We start from the raw sequence: 24,760 nt of genomic DNA, 5'->3' as shown, positions 1-24,760 counted from the left end.
TGGCGAGTGTCCTCCAACCTCATCTACTGTATCCATTGTTCAAGATGTGGACTCACACATTGGCGAGTATCCCGACAGTCCTTTCAGTTTAGTCGATTTTTAAACTGTCGTTTTTTAGAAAAGTTTTGAGAGGGCAAGGGGTAATGTGTTAGCTAGTAGCTGGGGTGTGTAAAATGAGTAGATTCTTCCCAATAGGTGACTTTTCCGACGGGGTGCAAGAGAGAGTGACCACTGCATCTCCTCACCTGATGCACGGTGCTTTGCTTACACTGAATGCTTAATTTAGTTCAGTGATACAGTGTGGAAACAGGCCCTTTGGCCCACCAAGTCCGAGCTGACCAACGATCGGCCACCCGCTACTTCTATCCTACACGCTCGGGACAATTAACAGAAGTCAATTAACCTTCAAACCTCCATGTCTTTGGAATGTGGGAGGAAAGCGGAGCACCGGGAGAAAACCCACGAGGTTGCAGGAAGAACGTACAGGCAACAGCCGTAGTCAGGATCGAACCCGGGTCTCTGGTGCTGTGTAGGCTGCAACTCAACCTCTGTGCTGTGAACTGATTCCACTCACAAATTGAACTGAGTAGTTTATAATCCCTTCATTGACCGTGCTGCCATATTTTTCATATTCCCCTTATGGCATTGAAAAAGACCATTTAACCCATTGAATCGATGCTAGCTCCAGTGGGATCCCATCAAGCCTCCACTTATTGCCTCACATGCCCATTATTTCCCCACAGATTCTATCACCCAGGGGAAATTTTCAGTGGCCAATGAAAGTACCAATGTAGGTCTTTGGGATGTGGAAGGAAACCCGTGCATTTGGGGGAAACCAACATAGTCATGGGGAGAATGTGCAAACTCTACAGACAGGACCCCAGTCAGGATTGAACCCGAGCTGCTGAAGCTGTGGGCCAGAAGCTGCAGGGACTGCACCATTGTATCACCCCATGTTGCTTTTAGGGTGAATGCCAACCCACTCACAACATGGACGGCACAGTGTGGTATTGATGAATGTGGGTGTAAACAGCTCAGTCTTCTGATCGACTGTGGTGTTTAGTGCATGGAATTGGATCTGTTCATTTCTGTCTTCCTCTGCCACACATTTCAACATTTTCTTCACTGTAAACAAATCTACTGCAGCCACTGTCTGTAGCTCAATCTCACAGCATCTTCCCTATCTTTGAATTTGCAGGGAAGTTACAGTTCACTCTCTTTTAACAAAATTAGTCCATGGTTTATTTGTAAAAATGAGAAAGAAAACCTGTTCTAGGTGAAATAACATTAATTTAAAAATAAGTTTGTATGTAGCCTGTGTCCAGTGGGCTTGGTGAAATGCCACCATTTGAAGACCCTCCTATTGAGAGGCAAATGAGCTGACTTTAAATTCTGGTGTGTTCAACAAGGGCTTACAGTTCAGGAATTGTTCCAGAGGTCCCAGCACTCTCTTTGACTGATTGGTATTTGCTTTGCAGTACTCGCACACATATTGCAGTTTGTTCTACTTTCTTGAAAGTTACTGCAAGGGTTTACACTGCTCCTTAGCCTGTCACTTGAAACAAGATCATACAAATGCATTTGTAAAGGAAAAGGAAAATAAGGCATTTCATCACAGAGTGTGCAGTGAAAATCTTTATCTGAAAATGTTGCAGCTAACTTTGCTTTGAAAGACCAGTTGAAAATTACTTCAGCAATGTCTCTATAAAAGGCAGACTGGCAGTGAAATGAACTGATGGCATTTCGGGACAATTCTCTGCCATGAACCAGTGGTTTATAGAGAGACAGGAGAAGGGCAGTCCAGTAGATAATCAATGCTGCCATCATAGTGCAATCTAGGGTTTTAAAGTCAAGGACTTCTCTCAATCTTAACTTTAGTGCAAACATACTGGTGCCAGGTTGCTTCTTTGCTAAACATCAGTTTTACCAGGGCATCCATTACAGAGTGTCCCGACTCAATAGCGTACTCTTTCATCATTTCTGCTGGATCGGTTAGTTTTCTGTTCTGAGGTATATTCAGTTGTTACAGTAAAGGCTTGGGCTACACGAGCAATTCTGTATACATGACCAGCTTGAATTAGACTTGCTTAGTGAGGGACAGCTCGTAAATTAATCCTATAATGGGATTCAGGCAGATCATGGAATTATTTCTTTCCACGAATGCTAATGAAGTGCCTTAACCAAACAATGACCTTGTGATCTAGCCAAGTGCTGTACACTTCATGTCCGGAGCCTCCTCCAGCGAGACAGCCATGAACTCCGACTCAGCTTCCTGGACGTTGAGCTCACTGGAGTAGTGTCTGTGGTTAAGGCTGGGCTGCATCAGTAGACATTTGTCTTCAGAGTCCGGCCCTTCTCTCATCCCGGGGTGCAGCATGGAACTCATAGCCAAGAGCTGGAGCTCAGTGGGTGCATTGGCCACTGTGTGACGTCGTATGCTCCCACATCTCTCTAAGTAAGTCTCGCCCTCCTGCTCAATTAAAGGAGTCAGCACAGTCTCATTCGATGCAGTTACATCAGAACCATCGCTTAATGAATCAACTGCCTTTGATCTTGAACTTGCAAATCTTCGATCTAGAGGGAAAATAATAGACATTAGTACGTGACAGTGATGGACAGCTTATACGACAGCTTGGTTCCATTATCTAGAGAGCGTAAATGCACCGTGTCACAACTAGCTGAGCAACTGCTTTGCATCGCTGGAGGTCTAAATTCCATCCTGCCTTGGGTTCTGTCTATGTGGGGTTTGCACGTTCTCCCTGTGAGGTTCCTCTGGGGACTCTCACTTCACTTCATCGCATTTCCCATGACACGTGCATGTTAATTGGTCACGATAATTTGCCCCTAGTATGTGGGAGAGTGGTAGAATCTGGGGGCAGCTGTTTGATGGGAAAGAGGGAAGAATTAAAAAAAGTGGGATTAAGGTAGGATTCTGCCAAAATGAGTGCTTGATGCTTGGGACAGACTCTGTGGGATAAAGGGCTTGTTTCCAGTCTCTATGACTCCAGGAAAAATTTGAATTTATGTTTTAACAAATGAGTAAATAAATAAACAGACATCAGTCAAAGCGGCATTGAAGCTGCAGGGACTCAACGCAAAGCTTCCTGATCTTATACTCCAAGCAATGTTGTACCAGAGGTCAGTCCCATCCACAAAATTGCCCACTCTCTCAACCCTGTATTAATGGAAACTGCAGGTTGGGGAGGTCCAGTGTATGGTTTCTACAGGCTTCTCCACACCCATGTGCCTTGTTAATCTTTCCCAGACAGTCAGGAGAAAAACATCATCATTGCACAACTCCCAGTTCTCCTGTTTCACTCCTGACGTTCTCTTGGATGTCCTTTATCCCCAATCCTGACCTAACGTGCTGCCTCGGATCTGACTTCAGGATGAGACTGGATAAGTTCATAAGTTTATAGGAGTAGAATTAGGTCAATTATCCCATCATAATGTGGGTGAGGGCATAGGAAATCAACATGGAAAGGGAGAAGAACAAACATCACATTGGACATCCCCAACCTGTATTACCTCCAGATAATGTTCATTTTGGGGGAGCTCCTGCGTATAGGCTTCTGCAACTTTTTTCATCCGCTTTCCTTGTAACCTTTTCCAGACAGAGAAGGTTCCCAGACACATGGGCATGTAGAAGGCTGCAAAGGCTTTTATAGGGAGAAGGCTCTAAAAGCTGGCTATTTGGGGATTATGTCACCACCAGGCACCTTTTAAAGGGTATTTAGTAACTGAATGACCATTGGGAGCTGGCAGGGATCCAATGGACCAAATGGTCTTTTTCTGTGTCATGATCAGGTTATTGTTAATATAAGTAGCAAATAGCTAAGTACAAATTTTAAAATGTCATTTTCAGTCATTTAATATTGTGTTATCCTTAGTTCATGGACGTTAATTAAAAATACTTCCTTATCCAATAAACTGATTTTCAACGGTATTAAGAAAATCGCTTCCAAATATATCAAGGGATAGTGTGGAAATGACAGGCCAGTATTTCAGAGTGGCTTTAATTGGATGTTAAACTGCAAAGGCTCTCACCTTTATGTCAAAACGCACAGTCATAGTCAGACAGGACGGGAAAAGACCTTTTGGTTCACCGTCTGTATTGATCAAGAAGCACCATTTACATTAATCCTACACTAATTCCCTTTGTGGGAAAGATCATCCACACATTTAACTCCTCCTGCCTCGATTACTGCAACTCCCTTTACACTGGCATTAGCCAATCTTCCCTGTCCCACCTGCAACTGGTCCAAAATGCCACAGCGAGACTCCTGACGGGCACCCGAAAAAGGACCACATCACCCCGATCCTGGCCTCTCTCCACTGGCTCCCAGTGCGGTTCCGAATAAATTTCAAGATCCTTCTTTTTGTTTACAAAGCCCTTAACGGGCTTGTCCCCACCTACATCTGCTTAGGCACCACACCACCTCCAGGTCCCTCAGATCGGCCGACTTGAGGTTACTGAACATCCTGCGGTCTAGGCATAAGCTCAGGGGCGACCACGCCTTTGCGGTTGCAGCCCCTAGACTGTAGAACAGCATCCCTCTTCCCATCAGAACTGCCCCCTCCATTGACTCTTTTAAGTCGAGACTTAAAACTCATCTTTACCCTCAAGCCTTTCTTGACGTCCTCTGAGGGAGGGCTATATGTATGTATAGATGGCACAATGGGCTAGGTGTTCGGCTGGCGACCGGAAGGTGGCCGGTTCGAATCCCGCTTGGAGTGCATACTGTCGTTGATCCTTGGGCAAGACACTTCACCCACCTTTGCCTGTGTGTGAATGTGTGTGAGTGATTGGTGGTGGTCGGAAGGGCCGTAGGCGCAGATTGGCAGCCACGCTTCCGTCAGTCTGCCCCAGGGCAGCTGTGGCTACAGAAGTAGCTTACCACCACCGAGTGTGACTGAGGAGTGAATGAATAATGCGATGTAAAGCGCCTTGAGTATTAGAAAGGCGCTATATAAATCCCATCCATTATTTATGTATGTACTTAATCTATGAACCACTGTTGTATAACGTTAGTACCTCCACCATTGTAAAGCACTTTGGTCAACGAGAGTTGTTTTTTAAATGTGCTATCGAAATAAAAGTGACTTGACTTGACTTTTATTCTCCCCATATTCCCATCAATGCCCCCAGATTCTTCAGTACGTACCAGGTACCAGGGACAATTTACAGTAACCAATTAATCTACCTAACTGACGCATCTTTGGGATGTGGGAGGCAACCAGAGCGCCCTGGAAAACCTAAGCGGTTACAGGTAGAACGTGCAAACTCAACACAGACAAGACCGGAGGTCCCGATTGAACACGAGTGCCTGGTGAGTTCAATGCCGCACAAGGTCCTGTCGGTTGTGGCTGTTCATCAGCTGTCGTGTGTCAGACAAAACTATCCACATTACTGCGGTGAATGATGAGCTCTGCTTTGCTTTCAGTGCTGCAAACTTATGTCATAAAAAATTATTAACACGCAGGAACTCAGGACAGGAGAACAGAGGTACAGCTTGCGATAAAATACTATGAAGCTCTTAAGGCAGGAGGGGAGAGGCTGAAGCAGGGATAGACCAGACTAACAGATGCATGAGTTGGGGTAGAGATACCTCGGTCTGTGGGTTCATTGCTACATCCCAAGGCCCGAGTGTAGTGGAGAAGTTAAAATTGACTTAAGTGTGATAATAAAGGGGTAACTTTTTTACACAAAGGGTAGAAGGTGTATGGAACGATTTGCCCGAGAAGGTAGTTGAAGTAGGGACTATCGCAATGATTAAGAAAGAATTAGACAGGTACATGGATAGGACAGGAATATGGGACAAACACAGGCAGGTGGGACTAGTATAGATGGGACATGTTGGGCGGTGTGGGCAAGTTGGGCCAAAGGGCCTGTTTCCACGCTCAATGACTCAAATAAGCCAGACAGCAGAGATGTATGTAGAAACAAGGAATTGCAGATGCTGGTTTACACAGGACACTAATTGCTGGAGTAATTCAGCAAGTCAGGCAGCATCTCTGGAGATCGTAAATAGGTGACTTTTCAGGTCGGGACCCTTCTCCAGTTTGAAGAAGGGTCCCAACTCCCAACCCGAAATGTCACACATCGACATTCCCCTGAAATGCTGCCTGATCCGCTGAGTTTCTCCAGCGCTTTGTGCCCAGCAGAGCTGTTAGTTCAGTTCTGATGAAAGGATATCGATCTGAAAAATTCTGCCTGCTTTTTCTCTCCAAAGATGTTGATTTGTTGAGTAACTCCAGCGTTTTCTGCTTTCAACAAAGTAAAGTTGGTATATTCAGCTAAAGTTGGTGAAGTAGAGCTGATGAATACTACATTTGATAAGTAGAGCAATGAGATTATGGATGCTTTGGATGCCTGGCATTTGGGATCAGATGGAAAAAGAAAGGGATGAGTGTATGCAACATCTCTCAAGATATCACAAATTCTTCATGGCCCATAAATGACTCTGACGATGAATGGAGCTGTTGGATCAGCTACTCTCACTGGCTGGCATGCGGTTGTCAACTACAACTTCAGTCAGCATGCTTGTGACATAATGTCCATGATGGAAGAGTCCCAAACGATGCAACACTGTTCCATGATCAGAGGAAAGTCTTTTCCAACTAGTGAGTAGGGATTTCCCCTTGCAGAGACTGATGAAGCTCCACCCCAGAGAGTGGTGGAGGCTAGATCATTAAGGAAGAGGTAAGTAAACTTTTGGAAGTTCAAGGAATCGAGGAATCTGTATGGAAGAGGAGTTGAGAGCTGTGGCAGGGCAGGCTGGAGGGGCTGAGTGGCCTACTCCTGCCCATATTCCCTTGTGTTGATCAGCCAAGCTGTTGGCTGGGGAAATTCTGCTCTGCAGCTTTGATGTCCTGAGCACTACTTGTACCAGCTGGAGCTTGTACATGATGTCCTGCAGAGTTTACATCACATACTGGGTGTGACTGGAACTGATTGTGCAGATATCAGTGTCGGGGCAAGGCCTAGGGATATAAGCTGCTGAATCTTCAACTCACCCACTTGTCAGGGTAAGGAATAAAGAGCCTGTCCCACCAGCATGGGATAGCATGCGTCTAGCGCGACCAAACGTGGTCGCTTGAGGCGTTCTGCCTCGCGATGCCGGTCCCACTTCGATCGCCGGAGGCGTATGTAGTTGTGCGGGGCTGGTCCCGACATCGCGCGGGGCTCCAAAAATCTTGCTCTGTCCGAAAATCCCGCGCGACAACGGTCTATCGGCCCGCAGCCGCATTGAGGCCGTATGCAGCACCTCGACGTCGTACGCAGCGTCTTGACGCCGTACACAGCGTCTTGACGGCATACACCTAGCACGTGGCGTTGCGCGATGACATCACCGCCCGGCGTGCCGTTGCGTGATGACGTCACCGCCCGACGCCGTGCGACGTCCAAATTCAGTCGGCCCGCCTCCTGCCCAGCTGATTGGTGAGTATGATGTCGGGACCAGCCCCGCACAACTCCAGACGCTTCCGCGGTTGGAAGTGGGACCGGCCCCGCGAGGCCGTGCGCCTCAAGCCACCACGTTTGGTCGCGCTAGATGCATGCAATCGCATGCTGGTGGGACAGGCCCTTTAGTGTTGTTTCTCATTGAAGTTGTTTGGGACAGGGAGAGCTTCCTGCCCACTGAATTATACCATGGGACTTTTAACAGGCAAATGAATGTACCAGATGGACAGGCATTCACTATTACATCCTCTGCAACAGCTGGCACTTGTGACTATTCCACCCAGCCTGAACACAGCTTTGAAATAGCAACCACAGTTCCATACTGCATTTCCCGGGCCTGACCCTACAATCCACTGACCCTGGAGCAGGTGTGTTATTAACTGAGCCAAACTGACACGCGAGTGTGGAATGTTCAAGAGGTGAAAGAATGCGCTCCTGGCAACTGAGCTGCCAGGGTTAAAGGTCAGGATCGAACCAGAAGCTGTGGTTGCACAAGATCAGATTTGCCTGAACAATCATTTAGGGAAATCTATGGCATGAAAGACAGAGAAACTCGTCTGAACCAAAATAAATAGATTCTACATACATTGTGGCGATACGTAGGAATGTCCTTAATCAGTGTCATGGCAAAGTGGATGATATTTATGGAAATTAATACTTTAGTCTTATAGACTTTTAGACTTTAGACCTTTGAGATGCAGCGAAGAAACAGGCCCTTCGACCCACGTAGCCTGTGCCATCCAGCGAGCACCCCATACACTAACACAATCCTACACACCAAGGACAATTTTACAACTTACAAAGGCCAATTAACCTACAAACCTGTACGGCTTTGGAGTGTGGGGGGAAACCGGAGCACCCGGAGAAAACCCACGTGGTCACAGGGAGAACGTACAAACTCCGTACAGACAGCACCCGTAGTCAAGATTGAATCCGGGTCCCTGGCGCTGTGAGGCAGCAATTCTACCGCTGTGCCACTGTGCGCCACTGGGCCTACAGAAAGATAGCAAGGAAAGAACTTGCATTTACATTGTGCCTTTCACATCGTCAGGATGCCTTAAAGCCTTTTGTAGATCTTTGTCAACCCTTATGCAAAAGTCAAATACTTTTGAGATGTCGTCACTGTAAGACCTATTGTAAGTCTCATGAGTAATCAATGAGATAATGACGAGCACCTGCTATATTGTTAGAGAAAATGCGACAGACATACCAGGACATCTCCCCTTTGCTTCCCATTTACCAGGAAGAGCTGACAGTCCCCATTAAATGCAGTCTCCAGATATGCTCCGTCCAACAACACAGCACTCCCTCAGCGATGCATCAGGCAATATGCTCTTTACTGGGAGTGAAACGTCTAGCTTCTGCCTCAGAAGTGAATATGAAACCACTGGGGCAGGAGTGGATGTTGGATGTTTCCAAGGACCTTTGGATGCCAAGGAGAATGGAGAAGGTGGCGAACAGCTGAAGAAGCTGGGTCCTTGAGAAACCACGGCATGGACAGAGAGGGGAAAGAGTCATTGCCTGCAAATAGGATGACCATGGGAATGGTGAATCAAGGGAAGCTGGAGGGGGAGAGAGGGAAAAGCAGCAAAAGAAGCCAATGGATATGAGTGGTGGGTCTACAGCATGGAGTGATTGAACAGAGAGTGGTTGCGGAGACGAGCGGTAAACAGAGTCTTTAATTGGAAAGGTGCTGGGATTAAGAGTGGGGATTGTTTAGCCAGTGGTTGTCTGAGGCGACATGATCTTTGGCTGAATGCAGACACCAAGAGATAACATTTGGGGAATGAATGCGCCATTGGGAAGGTGATGAACAAATGATTATTCGAGATGTTATCCCATTGGGAGGATGGATGAGGTGATGGCTGTTGAGAGGAAGCAGTGATGGGAAAGGGGAGTGGGCTAGTGAACTGTGCTCAATACCTGAACGTGAATATCCAACCAGCCAGTCACAGGGGATCAAGCTTGTCAGCACCTTATCAGAATATGCCTGCATGGATGTCATGCGAATCCTTTGCCAGACTGAGAACGCAGTGGCATCACTTATTCAGGGTAGAAAGCAGTCTACAGCTGTCTCCGACACTTGCCAATTGTACTCACACCCTACGGCGTAGCGTGCGTTGGGTTTAAATTCCTGAAGCTTTTCCTGCATGACTGCTCGTGAAATTTGATACCCAAATTTAGTTGACCTCTCTAACAGTTCGGAGTGCTTGCTGAAGGGCCTGTCCTACTTGGGTGTCAATTGCACAACATCATTTACGCATCACGACCAACGATGCGTGCGTGGTGACGTGCACGTGATGCGCGCATGGCGTGCATTACGGGCGCATGGTGCGTGGTGACGTAGGCAGTGATGCACACTCGCGCGTGGCGCCCCAGGATTTTGGGATTCACAAAATCTTCGCCCGCCACCTGCGTGACGCGCAAATGACGCCCAAGTGGGACAGGCCCTTGACCTACTGACCAACACAAGTGTTTGAGATGTGAGAGGAAATGAGAACACCCGGAGAAAACCCATGTGGTCATGGGGAGAACGTGCAAACTCTAAACAGGAGGTTCAGTTTACGGAAGAGGTCTGGATAGACAAACCTCATTCCTTATCAACCTGCAACCCTCATATTATTAAATTGAAAACATGGTGATGGAATCAGATAAGTACATCTTTCTCCACATCGTTGCAGCTGCTTAATCTTTAAGCCCAAGAGGACTGTATTTGCTTTGAAATTATTTAGGAAGATGTCCTGATTATCTGGAACACATTTCAGACATTGTTTCTTGGGAATGGGAGCAGATCCTTTGGCCTACCAAGTCTGCATTGATCGATATTTACACTAACCCTATACTACTTCAATTTTTATTATCTGCAGATTCTCATCATCCTTCTCCGAATTCTATCACTCACCTACATGCCAGGAACAATTTACAGTGGTCAATTTACGGGCCTGTCCCTCGTACGCGACTGCCGGCACCCGTCATAGGTCGTAGCAGGTCGCCGAAAATTTTCAACATGTTGAAAATCCAGCGGCGACCAGAACAAGGTACGACTCTTTGGGCGACTATTCACGACCGTACAGGCTTCACTCCGCGACATGTCGCCAGGGTGTTGCATGTATGGTCGTGAGTAGTCTCCTCAGTCGCCCATGCAGTCAAAGGGGGAACACACAACTCCACACAGATAGTGCCAGTGTTCAGGATTGAACCCGGGTCACTTGAACGTGAAGCAGATGTGCCATGATACTGCCCAATTATTGTGCATTATTGAACTCTGCCAACATTTTAAGCAATAACCGCAGACATAGTTGGCCCATGTGTCCTTTTGAGGACCAAAGTTATGCCATTGTTTGTCAGCGTGCGATTGAGAGAATACAGATGAAGTCTTACGCCTGGAGGGTCAATGTTTATGATCTGGATCAGCTCTGACTGCCTCAGTTAAAGCAGATAGTGATTCCAGGATATGTGATTACGTTAGCTGTCATTGTCTGTACTTGTGGGTATACGGCCCATGCCAGGAGCTATTATCTGGAGGAGATGGGGCTGGCTTCCAAAGTACGAGAATGATAAATGGCACAGGATCAGAACAATGCAAACAACACCATCACATTAGGCTCTGTGATAGTTGTAAAAATAAAGAGCTTAGACCGCACACTCATCATTTTATCATTGTGCACTAAAAATTTATCAGTTGTTTGTTTAAATACCAAAGTCCAAGATTACTGTTAACGTGTTCTGTAGGCCAAACTGTTAGCTCATTTGCATTGCAACATTGCTTTCCTTGTTATTATAACACAGGCTGTTGATTGTTTCAGCAAACAGCAGATCCTAACCTCAAAAGACATCTGGGATGAGGGAAGTAAATCGGCATCGGAGCATAAAAAGGATCAAAAGATAGTAGTATTATTTACTTATAGACTGGGATTAGTCAGATATGTTCGCCCACATGAAAAGGCATCAATATTTGAAAGTATTCGCATCTAAGAATCCAGAAATCCAGACGTGAAGGCAAGTTATCAGGGCTAGTTTCTGATGGAAAAAAAAAACTTTACATTATCCGTTATAGATTCCTTTTGATCCCAATTCCCTTCCTTCTTTACAACAACACGTTTTCTAATTTTAAAAATCTCTATTCAGTTGCCCTAAAGCTTTCTGATTTTCAGAGACAAAAAAACCTGGAGCCTTATGGCGGCATGGTGGTGCAGAGGTAGAGTTGCTGCCTTACAGCGCCAGAGACCCGGGTTCGATCCTGACTGCTGAGTTTGTACGGAGTTTGTACAGAGTTTGTACGTCCTCCTCATGACCTGTGTGGGTTTTCTCCGGGAGCTCCAGTTTCCCCCCACACTCCAAAGACGTACAGGTGGGGGGATCTTATAGAAACTTACAACATTCTTAAGGGGTTGGACAGGTTAGATGCAGGAAGATTGTTCCCGATGTTGGGGAGGTCCAGAACAAGGGGTCACAGTTTAAGGATAAGGGGGAATTCCTTTAGGACCGAGATGAGGAAAACATTTTTCACACAGAGAGTGGTGAATCTCTGGAATTCTCTGCCACAGAAGGTAGTTGAGGCCAGTTCATTGGCTATATTTAAGATGGAGTTAGATGTGGCCCTTGTGATGAAAGGGATCAGGGAGTATGGAGAGAAGGCAGGTACAGGATACTGAGTTGGATGATCAGCCATGATCATATTGAATGGCGGTGCAGGCTCGAAGGGCCGGATGGTCTACTCCTGCACCTATTTTCTATGTTTCTATATTTCTATGTTTGTAGGTTAATTCTTCTTCTTATCGAGTCCACGTCACAAGATTAGAAGTTGTTCAGGCAGAGCTGAACACACTTCTCGGCATCTGCATACAATGGTGTCTGTCTTGCGTTTCTTGTACGTGGTGGTGGAAAGATTGGGGGAAACAGGGCCGCGACGTGAATGCTCTTTCCTTGACGCTGTAGGTATATTAGATTGGTATAATTGTAAATTGTCCCTAGTGTGTGGGATCCCTGGTTGGCGCGGACTTGGTGGGCTGAAGGGTCTGTTTCGCGCTGTATCTCTAAACTAAACCAACTAAACACAACTAAACACAACTAAACTAAACTAAACTAAACTAAACAAAACAGTGACTGTCATGTGAAGATTATGCTTACGTTGTTCTGATCCTGGGTCATTTGCTATGTTGTTGAAAAATTACTTTGATGAATTTCCAGATTGATTTGTTCCAATCTGGAAATATGTCACAGCAATAATTTTGTCTCTATCCAGTGATAGCCCATAAATCAAACGGATTCCATGATTAGATTTCTGCATCTAACTCACTCACGGAGATTCCCGTGATAAATCACTGGATTAAAACATTGCAAAAGTCTTGTGATGCGGACTTGGTTTGAACCTCTCTTCTAGCAATTGACTCAATCCATTTCTCCAGCTGATAATATGGTTAATGTTAAAAAATAGTGGGATTAATTTTCAGATTGGAAAAAAAATGGGTTTTAGGGAAAGGCAAGTGTGCCACCCAGTAAAGGTCTTTAAAATTTGGAAGCAGCTTGATGTAAATAAGGAAGGGAATGGGACTGAAATGTTAAGCCAGTCTGTCAATGACACAACACAATTGGGGGGGGGGGGGGGGGGGGGGGGGGGGAGGGATAGTATTTCATGCACATGGATGTTTACAGGCTGTATGGTCGTGAGAGGTCTCCTATAGTCGTGAGAGGACTCCAAAGAGTCGTAGCGTCTTTCTGGTCGCCGCTGAATTTTTGCAACATGTTGAAAATTTTGCCGACCTATCACGGGTGCCAGCAGTCGCCTGTAAAGGCCGCGTAAGTGGGACAGGCCCTTTAGAGTGTTGCAGATATATAAGTGCATAAAGCAGTCCCAGAATTTTAATTTACTTTAACGATACAGCACGGAACAGGCCCTTTGGCTCACCAAGTCCGCGCTGACCAGCGATCATCCCATATACTGACATTATCTACACATCAGGGACAATTTACAATTTTTACCTAAGTCAATTAGCCTATAAACCTGTACGTCTTTGTGTGTGGGAGAAAACCCAGAGAAAAATCATGCGGTCACAGGGAGAACGTACAAACTCCATACAGACAGCATCGGTGGTCAGGATCGAACCCGGGTCTCTACCACTACGCCACCGTGCTTTCCCAAAGGACATCAAGTGTGAATTCATTCACAATGAATTGAGGAAATATGCAAGTCTTTTCTAAATGCTGAGAAAACTACAATTAAACTAAAAACTAAAACCATTAATCACCAATTGCTGGTTGACAAGTAAATGAAAATAACCAGTAAAATGTACTTTTATCCCAATAACTGCTGTACAAAGTCGGTCAGATTCATCCTGGATACTGTGTTCAGCTTTCTCCACCATACCTCAGGAGGATTTAACGATGAGGAATTTGCATATCCTTGGTTTGTATTTCATTCAACATGGTAAAGGGCATGTTGCCGAGAGAAACATTTCTTCCAAGATGGGACAATCCAATATGGAGGGCCATAGGTTTAAAACTATAGTCAATCTATTCAGTGCAAAAGCAGGAAGCAACATTTTGTTCACAGAAGTTACCATTGGGCTCTGGGCATGGTACCACCTGTGGCTTCCAAAACAGGGATTTGTGCATCTTTGAAAAAGATATAGAGGATCAATGGGAAAATGAGATGCAATGGGGATTAGATTAGTGTATTTGGGCAAAAAGGTCAGTATGGATAAGATGGGTGGAAGGGACACTTCTATGGTAAATGACTCGAAGATAAAATAGGCCTACGGGCTGAACGGCCAGCTGTTGTTCTCACAGTATCTGCTACTAAAAGCAAGAATAAGTCAGCAGGCGAGGGCTGTGACACAATGTTTTGTTTCGCACTGTATTTTTAAACCACTTCCTGATACCAAAATGGCATCAGTCATTGGCCGTGTTTCTCCTGTTAACACTTGCTCACCATGGTGACGCACACATGCAGCGGAGGCCCACGGACTGCACCAATAACCTGCAAAAGCCCAGGTCCTCTTTCCCAGATTCAGCTGCATTCGGCTGTGGAACTTGGGGCCAGATTTCGAAGGCAGGGGGTGACACCTCAGCTGACACCACCCGCAACTCGCACATTTTCAGAGCCAGGGTACAAAACACACAACTCGGTCACGTTCATATTGATAGCGGAGCACGACTGCAATTGTACCTTTCCAAGGCCCGGCTCAGTTGCAAGTGCAACGGACCTGTGAGAATGAGACTAGTGGTGGTTGCTTCTGCAGACTGGGCAGATCTTTCATTTGCTCACTCAATCAAGTTTGAATAGAATAACTGGCCGAGTGTACAACAACACAAGACCCAGTCAGAATGGAGACGACAGCGATAATTCCTTCCAGCCACATTACCACATAACTTTATGCCCAGTATTTCTCCAGACAAAAAGCAGCCTACACAATGAATAAACAAATTGATGAATTGAATTGATTGAATGATACAGAATGGAAACGGGCCCTTCAGCCCACCGAGTCCACACTGACCTGCGATCACCTCTCCACACTAGTTCTATGTTATCCCACTCTCTACACAATCGGGGCAATTTAGAGGCATAGAGTGTGTGACAATTTGGAACCATTGTATCCATTTTAATAAGAGTGCAGAGGGGCTGACGTGTAATGTTCCCTGCTGCCAGTTCCCTATTTATGCACAACTGTAATCTTTCAGGACATCCCACAAATGTTATAATTAGAAATATCATTTAGCAATTCCATTCATATAAATGGGAAAGAACTGGGTAGAATGACAATAAATTTGTATTGTATTGTATTGTATTGTATTGTATTGTATTGTATTGTATTGTATTGTATTGTATTGTATTGTATAAAATGTAATTTGGTCTTTCCAAGGCCATGTAAATAAAACCTGCATCACCCATGCACAACTCCCTATTATACGAGGGACTGGCACTAGGTATATCTTTCCATCAGCAGCTTAAATACTTTACAACCCTTCAGGAAGGAGATACTTGCAGACAAGATAAAGGTTAAGAAAATGTGGCAGTTCGCATTTTGCTAGCAGTGGAAAAGAACGCATTGACTGAGAGGTGGTAGGCTTGAAACAAAGTTGATACACGAATCAATCAATGTGGTTGATGGATTAAGTTCCAAAATGCTGAAGAAAGTGTTTGGAGGAAAGGATGAGGAATGCCTTGCGATAAGGAGCTGGGAAAGAACTGGGTAGAATTGCAGCCAAAACAGTACAACTGATTGATCATTTGACTCTTCTGGGATTCAGGTCACTAAACCCTGAAAACTATGGCCTCCAGGCTTAGGAACAGCTTCTTCCCAACAACCCATCAGACTAAACGTCGAACTACGAACTATCTCGGTTGCAGTGGGGACTTCCATTTTTTCTTTGTTTTGCACTAATATTGTATTTCCTTTGCATTGACCTTTTTGTTGTTGTTTGTTTTATTTTATTACCCATTGAGTACTGTGCTTACGGATCTGCTATGCTGCTGCATGTAAGAATTTTGTTGTTCCGTTTTGGTACAAATGACAATTAAACACTCTTGACTTTTGACACTAAAGCTTCAAAGAAGATAATATAGTAAAAATCTGAATGAACTGAACAACAAAGTGAAAGAATAATGGGCCTGTCCCACTTCGGCGACTGCCGGCGACTGTCACAGTCGTAGCAGCTCGCCGAAAAACCGGCGACTGGTAAACCCCCCATGACAATGTCTCCGACAATGTCTACAACAACCTACCACCGAGTCAACGTCAAGCTACGGCAAGCTACCGACAAGCGGCGACCCATTAGGAAGTCCACCAACGACCACACCTACGACAACCTACGTCCACCCGCGACATGCTGCGACAAGGTAAGACAATTCAGTCGCCGGTACCTGTCGCCGGTTGGTGTAGGTTGACGTAGGTAGTCGCCAATGGAATTCACCGAAGTCAGCACCAGCGACAACCTACGTAATCCTGGCAACAACCTACCTCATCCTGGTGACAGCCTACGACAGCACCTCCGTCAGGAGAAGCCAAGCTACGCTCATTGGCGTCAAGACAATTGTCGCTGACTGTCGCCGAAAAGTTTTGAACATTTCAAAATCCAGCGGTGGCTAGAAAAACACTACGATTCTTTGGGCGACTGAGGAGACTACTCACGACCATACAGGCAACATCCCGGCGACCATGTGGCGACTGCCTAGTTACCTGTAGTTGCCTAAATAATCGCCTAAGTGGGACAGGGGCATAAGTCTGGATGATGAGTGAAGGATTATGAAAGTAAGGGTGAAATATGTATGTGTATGTGTGTATGCGCCCGCATGTGTATGTATGTATGTGTGCGTGTGTGTACACATGCACATATAAGTGCACGTGTGTCATGAGTGTACTTGTGTGTGTCTGTATGCATGTATATTTGTGTTTTTTTGTGTGCACGTATATTTAAGAGTTGTGTGCATGTGTTTGTGTGCAAGTGCATGTGTTTATTTCAGGTAATAGCTTGATAATGTCCCTGATTCAATGATGCTCATTCATTGTACTTTGGCCCTTAGATCAACACATGGCTCATTAGTTTCAGTGGTGAGAAGCACAGCACAGAGAATTGCAGGAGCAGAAAACAATTGCCAGCATAGAAAAGAACCCTAACAGTGTAAAATCTTTGTTTCTTCTCCGATAAAGATAAGATACAATTTGCGTGAATTCTTAAACAATAATAAGGTGACTGTCGGACATTTTGCATCAATAGCCATTTAGTTGATAATGAAACGTTGCTTCAGAATCACTATATTTGGTTAATTAAATCTCTACCCTAATTTTAAATTTATCAGGGTTGATTTTTCTGAACGGTGCACTTTAGGTAAACTCAGGAGGTTTGGGAAGGGAGTGCAAACATACATTTTATTGGTAAAGGTGATTCAAGGTTCCTGAAAATTACCAATGCTTCCTTGGTAGAATTGATGAGGGGAGAGTTGTAGAGTTATGCAGCATGGAAACTTGTTGAGTCCACATGGACATAAAGAATCATTTATCCATTTACTATACCTACACAAATTCTTTTTTTGTTAGGGTGTAAGGGGCTGGAGATGTAATGGATAGAACCCAGATGAATGAGATTAATTCTTCAATTAACTCATTTTTCTGCCGCTGGCTGCAACTCAAGAACAACGGGGCATTTGAGGTGATTAGGATTGGGTTTAGGACTGAGATGAAAGGAAGCTTCTTCCATTAGAGTGTCAAGCCATGCATTTCCCTTGATTCCTTTAATATCTGGAAAGTTATTGATCTCTGATTTGAATGGTCTCAGTAACTGACCATGGGCACAGTCAACTCCAAAGATTTAGCACTCAAAGAATGAAAAAATCTACCTCTTATCTCATTCATCTGGCTTCTAACCATTACAATATCTTATCTCATCCTAAAAGGATTGGCTCGTATTCCAAAAGTGGTAAATCAAAGTGAAAAAATGTAATTATTTTTTGTTGTTGCCATTTCCCAATAATGCATCTTGGCACCAGACTGGGTTAAGATTATTATTCGATTACTGTTGATAATGTCAGTGGGACTCCATTAGGATGTGGGGGGGAATGGAACTGATGGGGGAGCTCTTCTATTGGGCACGATGGCATCCTTATTTTTTGCAATTAATAATTGTTCATATTTAAACCAGGATCCTGCTCCTTCCTTCCTACCTGCCCAGCATAAGGAGAACATGATAGACACAAAATGCTGGAATAACTCAGCGGGACATGCAGCATCTCTGAGGAGAAGGATTGGGTAACGTTTCGGGTCGAGACCCTCCTTCGGACTGATGTCAGGGGAGTGGGCGGGACAGAGATACAATGTAGTCGGAGACCGTAACACTGGTGGGAGAACTGGGAAGGGGGAGGGGATGGAGAGAGAGGGAAAGCAAGGGCTATTTGAAGTTAGAGAAGTCAATGTTCATACCGCTGGGATGTGAGCGACCCAAGCGAAATATGAGGTGCTGCTCCTCCAATTTGCGCTGGGCCTCACTCTAACAATGGAGGGGGCCCAGGACAGAAAGGTCATATTGGGAATGGGAGAGGGAGTTAAAGTGCTGTGCAACTGGGAGATCAGGTAGGTTAAGAGGAGGTGCATAAGGCAAAGATGATTACCAGGCTGATCAGTATCAAAGGGGCCACTTTGTCAGTTTGCTGGCCTCCAATTATGGATTGGGTGTTGGGGAAGGTTCCTGCCCATGTCACAGTGGCACAACGATAGAGCTGCTGCCTTACAGTGCCAGAGACCCGGGTTCGATCCTGACTACGGGTGCTGTCTGTATGGAGTTTGTATGTTGTCCCTGTGACCGTGTGAGTATTCCTGGTTTCTTCACACATTCTAAAGACATACAGCTTTGTAGGTTAATTGGCTTCTGCAAAATTGTCCTGAGTGTGTAGGATAGAACTAGTGTACGGGGATTGCTGGTCGGCAGAGAATCCGTGGGTCAAAGGATCTGTTTCCATGCCGTATCTCTAAACGAATGTCCCTGTTTTACCAGGGAACGCGTACATGTCTACCGGGAAGGGCCAAAGGTGCCTTTGTGTGAGAGTCCAAGAGAAATTAGGTTTTTTTGTATTACATTACTCCAGAAATTATTGTACCCCTTTTGTTTACAACTAGCAGTGGCTGCCTCGCCAACAGTCTGTCTGTCCTTTCTTCTGTTATTTTTAGTATGTATTAAAAGTATGTTTTAGTGTTCCTTGGTTTGTTTTATGTGGGGGGTGGGGGTTGGGGGAAACCTTTTTCCAATCTCTTACCTGGACGGAGATGCGATTTATTTCCGTTTCGTATCTCCATCCCCACTGCGGCCTTTCCTGGAGACCGACCCGGCGCTCCAAGTGGCGGGAGTCGCAGGACTTTAACACCGTGGAGCTTGCGATCCCTTTGCCGGGGATCGAAGCTCCAACCGCGGGGGCTGTGAACTTTAACATCGTGAAGCCCACGGTCTCTGGTAAGAAGAGGCCGATTCCGGAGCTCCATGCCACGGAGAGAGTTTCACCCGCCCCGACGTGGGAGTTTCGATCACCCCGACGGGGGCTTCGGTCATCGGCTGCCGGGGCTTTGATCGCCCCGACTGTGGATGGTTTGACTGCCCCGACCGTGGGAGAACAAAGTGGAGGAAGATTGAACTCTATTGCCTTCCATCACAGTGAGGAATGTGGAATCCACTGTGGTGGATGTTTATGTTAACTTTTGAGTGGTTGTGTTGCTTTTCACTTAGTATGGCTGTATGTAACTCAAATTTCACTGTTGCTTAATTGGTACATGTGACAATAAACTGACCTTGAAACCTTGAAAACAATATAATCATATAATATAATCATACATCCATTAACAATCCATTTTGCAATCAGTGGGGGTCATTTTAACTTGTGCGATTCGTAAAGTGGGTTGATTGGTTTACATCTATCTAATCTTTCCATTGGAAATTAATGACTTTGTGAAATAATTTCGGAAAGCTGAAATGTCCCAGATTTATTCCACACAGTCATTTCCCTCTCCACCAATGCTGCCTGAAATTACTGGACATTTCCAGCACATCCTGTTTGATTTTAGATTTCCAGCATCTGCAATAAGTTTTTAAGTAAAAACCTTTTTTTAGAAAAACATCCCTTAGAAACGATATTGGAGATGAGGTAAATAGACACAAAAACCTGGAGAAACTCAGCGGGTCAGGCAACATCTCTGGAGAAAAGGAATAGGTGACGTTTCGGGTAGAGACCCTTCTTCAGACTGAGATGGGGTAACTGAGCAAAGGTTTAGTTTAGTTTAGTGATACAGCGTGGAAACAGGCCCTTCGGCCCACCGGGTCCGTGCCAACCAGAGATCCCCACACATTAACATTATCCTACACACTAGGGACAATTTTTACATTTACCAAGCCAATTTACCTAAAAACCTGTACGTCTTTGGAGTGTGGGAGGAAACCAAAGATCTCGGAGAAAACCCATGCAGGTCACGGTGAGAACGTACAAACTCCGTACAGACAGCACCCGTAGTCGGGATTGAACCCGGGTGTCCGGTGCTGCAAGCGCTCTAAGGCAGCAACTTTACCACTGCGCCACCGTGAGTGACCATAGAGAAACATAGAAACATAGGTGCAGGAGGAGGCCATTCGGCCCTTCGAGCTAGCACCGCCATTCATTGTGATCATGGCTGATCGTCCCCAATCAATAACCCATACCTGCCTTATCCCCATATCCCTTGATTCCACTAGCCACTAGAGCTCTATCTAACTCTCTCTTAAATCCATCCAGTGATTTGGCCTCCACTGCCTTCTGTGGCAGGGAATTCCACAACTCTCTGGGTGAAATTTTTTTTTCTCACCTCAGTCTTAAATGGCCTCCCCTTTATTCTAAGACTGTGGCCCCTGGTTCTGGACTTGCCCAACATTGGGAACATTTTTCCTGCATCTAGCTTGTCCAGTCCCTTTATAATTTTATATGGTTCTATAAGATCCTTCTAAACTCCTGTGAATACAAGCCTAGTCTTTTCAATCTTTCCTCATATGACAGTCCCGCCATCCCAGGCTCATTTGCAGCTGCCAAGGATATTAAAAACTGCCAAAGAATATCGGCCCTCTCTCGTGTCTCTCCAGCATATTACAGAAGGAATTGACGTACCAAGAAAGTAGACAGGGTTCGTGGTGTTCCTGTCCCTGGGGAGAAATCCATACAAGCCCAGATACGGGGAGACCGCCAACTCTACCAAACGCTCCAGCTGAATGTATTCCTCAGTTGGTCCTTTAGGCTCATGAGCACCCTGGCAGAAAAAGCATCAGCAAATGTACAAGAAAGTCATAAAAAATTGAAGATGCTGAAAATCTGAAATTAGAACAGAAAACATTGGAAATACTCAGCAGATGAGGCAGTGTCTGTGGAAAGAGAAACAGTTAATTCTTCTGGTCAAAGACCCTGCATTTAAAATATTCACCAACTTCAGTATTTTATTTTCATGCGTTACCAATCAATTTTACTTTGGCATAACTGCTTGCACATGAAGCGGTACAATAGATTGCTCTGTAAAATTAGAGAATAGGTCAAACTACCAAGGGTTACACTGGACGTCTGCAGGGGGAGTGAGCTCACTTCATGTGCCGGCTGAGACCAACGCCTCTGCTGATGTGTTACTGAGCCCATGGAGCAGGGACACGGCCTGGTCCAGCCTAAAGCAAGCACCACACATGGTGCGCCCGACCAGCTGAGCATTTCCAGCACTTTTGGCGTTGTTTCATAAAATTTGCAAGATTTGACCTGTTGCTCTGAAGCAGAATGCATTAGGGTAATGATCCTGCATGTTTTTCATCCATTCTTCTGTGGGTGCTTTCCTACTGCAAATCTCTCAGTTTCAGCCACGTTCTGTGGGAAAGTTCATCCCCTCCATACAGTACTGTCCAAAATTATTTACAGTAACCCTCTTAGTTACTTAGAAATGCCTGCTTTTGGGCAGGTGCTATCTTTTAATTCCCTTCAAATCGAAACTTAGAGGTATAATTCGCTCCTTAAATGATGTGTTAAAATGATATATTAGTTGCATTAAATGATATAGTAATAGGTGTTATTTTCTGTTTGCCAGCTGCGTGTTTATATCAGTTTAAAAAGAGTTGTGCTGTTGCCGTAGTTACTAATTCACTTGTAAGTAAGCTTGTCTGTGTGTCCATTGTGTGTTTAGGTGCTTTTGAATGTGCACGTACATGAGTGACTGTTCGTGTGTGTTGATGTGTGTGTTTTTCTGTATGTGTGCGTATGTTTGTGCTGTATGTGCATACAGTAAGTGCGCTTATGAATGAATACTTATGAGTGTATCTTTAGGCATGTGAACATGTGCATGACTCTGTGAGAGCGTGTGTCAGAGAAGAAGGCAAGATTAGGTTTGGCTTCCCATTGACTTCCATGTTAAAAATGAAAGGTTATGTTGGCGAGCAGAGTTGGTTTAGTAAGTTTGAAGCTGCATCACACCAAGGAGCTGAAGATTATAATAAAAAAGACATATATGGGATATAGAAAGCCATGGGCATGAGTGAGTGACTGAATCAGATTTGGAGACCATGCATTACAGAAATGGTGTACCCCAGAGTAACTGCTACATTTTGGTGTCCATTTCTCCTTTCACTTATAATGGACATTGCACTTTGTTTTTGGAATTGTTACGCTACATTGTTCTGCACTATGTTTCTTTCCATTTGCTCCACTTGTACTTGAGTTTAGCTCGATTGTATCTATATGTAGTAGCTGATTTAATTGGATAGTATGCAAAAGAAAGCTGTTCACTGTACCTAGTGCATGTGGCAATAAACTCAAACCTAACCTGAAAGGAAGTGCATGCTTTAACCCATTTAAACAATAGGAGACTACATCAAGTCCCTTACCTGAAGCACGAGTAACATCTGTGTGATGGATGGAGGCATGTCAGCATGATGTTGGTGTAGCACCTGCTCCAGATTAGCCTTCAGCAGTACTAGATCTCGGAATCCAAGCAAAGCCATCTGACGAATGTTTAGTTCTTGCCCCTGGCAGAAGGATCAAGCATCCCAGTTAATTGCTGTAAGTTTTCTCAAGGGCCTCCTCTGTCACACCAGGTTATTTCTCATTTTAGGCCAGACATTATTTTGTCACTGGCATTGTACAAATGTTTAACACACATTATCACCTCTGGTTGTAGCGTGTGAATTATTTGTGAGTGTATTAATAATAGCTCTCTCTATATTGGTACAGCCTGTCCTGTTTAGTTTAGTTTAGAGATACAGCACGGTAACAGGCCCTTTGGCTCACCGGGTCCGCGCCGACCAGCGATCCCAGCTTATTAACAGTATCCTACACCCCACCCACTAGAGACAATTTTTACATTTACACCAAGCCAATTAACCTGTTGGGCATTCTGACTACCATGCTATGATCAAAATATAATACAGATAAAGAAGTATTGTGTGCTTCCAATTGCCACCTCATCCTTTTGGTTTGCCCTACCAGAGATATGTTCTTTGTTCTACATATTCCCCTCCCCAGCTATGGGGAATATGTTCTACATATCCCCCCCCCCCCTCCACCAGCCCTGTCTCCCCACTCCTCCATCACAACCATCTCTGTAACTGAAAATTAATTTGTTTCCTCTCTTACCCATTTCTGATGAAGAATCTTGGACTTGAAATGTTAACTCAAGTTTCTCTTTCCACAGATGCTTCCTGACCTGCTAACTGCTTCCAGCATTTTCTGTTTCAATTTCAGATTCCCAGTATTTGATGTTTAAAAAAAAAGTTTACAATAATAGCAATTCTGCTTCAAATACACTGAAACTAAATTGATTAGACAATAGACAATAGGTGCAGGAGTAGGCCATTCGGCCCTTCGAGCCAGCACCGCCATTCAACGTGATCATGGCTGATCATCCCCAATCAGTACCCCGTTCCTGCCTTTTCCCCATATACCCTGAAATAGACAATAGACTTGTGAGGAGTAACATGGTGTCACATTAATGCACAGGGTAGTAGTAGCTGACAGCATCAAAACTGGGGAAAATGAACACTTCATAGCCCAGAATTTTAGGAACTTCCAAATTATTTCCAGAAACAAGCTACGTAATGATGCAAAACAGAAAGTACGTTCAGTTGTATTACTGTTAAGTGTAATTTAATACATGGTTTATTTTATGAAAGCCTAATTTCGGAAGAGTGGGTGAAAATAGTTTTCAGGCAGTTTTGTTTTAAAAGAATGTACCTGGTGTCAAGACTGCACAATCAAACTGGTGGTCAGCACTTTCGAAAACAAATGACAAGAGAAGTTAAAAAAAAGTGTGACAAAAATGTGACAATCAGTCCAGCTGCACCGGCTATAGTTTCCAGCACCTGCGTGGTTTTGCAGAGGCTATATTAGTCCCATTCTGTGCTCCTAGTGTGAGAACACCATGTTGGATTTCTCACACTATTCACTCTAGATCACTATTTCTACAAGCTGAGGTCCAGGAACGTCTCCGTAGGCTGCTGGAAATTAGTGCAGGTTTACAAATATTTTACAGGTACCAAAGACTGAACACAGGATGTAAGTACAAGGAACTGCAGATGCAGGAATCTTGCAAAGAACACAAAGCGCTGGAGTAACTCAGCAGTCAGGCTGCATCTCTGGATGACATGGGTTGGTGACATTTTGGGTCGGGACCTTTGAGAGACAGAGAAAGCCGTCTGAAGAAGTGTTCCCAACACTAAACATTGCCTATCCATGTCCTCCATAGATACTGTCTGCCCTGCTGAATGATTCTAGCATTTTATGTTCTCCACAAGTCTTAGAAATTGCCCTGGAAATGTGACGCTGATTCT

The 24,760-nt window shown here is 44.8% G+C and overlaps 1 protein-coding gene across 3 annotated transcripts in view; it reads right to left on the bottom strand.

Moving 5' to 3' along the window:
* Positions 1-1,623: 1,623 nt before the first annotated feature.
* prr5l (proline rich 5 like) overlaps positions 1,624-24,760 on the bottom strand; it is an 85,127-nt gene continuing 61,990 nt past the window's right edge. For 2 of the 3 annotated variants that reach the window (XM_033039216.1, XM_033039217.1), the window contains 3 exons: positions 22,820-22,960; positions 21,075-21,213; positions 1,624-2,574 (listed from right to left, as the gene is read on the bottom strand). In XM_033039216.1, coding sequence (XP_032895107.1) covers positions 2,201-2,574; positions 21,075-21,213; positions 22,820-22,960 — 654 coding nt within the window. In that variant the 3' untranslated portion in view covers positions 1,624-2,200. Of the gene's footprint in view, positions 2,575-21,074; positions 21,276-22,819; positions 22,961-24,760 lie in introns of those variants that run through there. The other variant, XM_033039218.1, reaches the window with a different exon arrangement.

Source organism: Amblyraja radiata, chromosome 20 (genome assembly GCF_010909765.2).
Source record: "Amblyraja radiata isolate CabotCenter1 chromosome 20, sAmbRad1.1.pri, whole genome shotgun sequence".
Lineage (NCBI taxonomy): Eukaryota > Metazoa > Chordata > Chondrichthyes > Rajiformes > Rajidae > Amblyraja > Amblyraja radiata.
The sequence above is the reverse complement of the archived record's forward strand: the minus strand, read 5'-3'. Positions and strand labels throughout refer to the sequence as shown.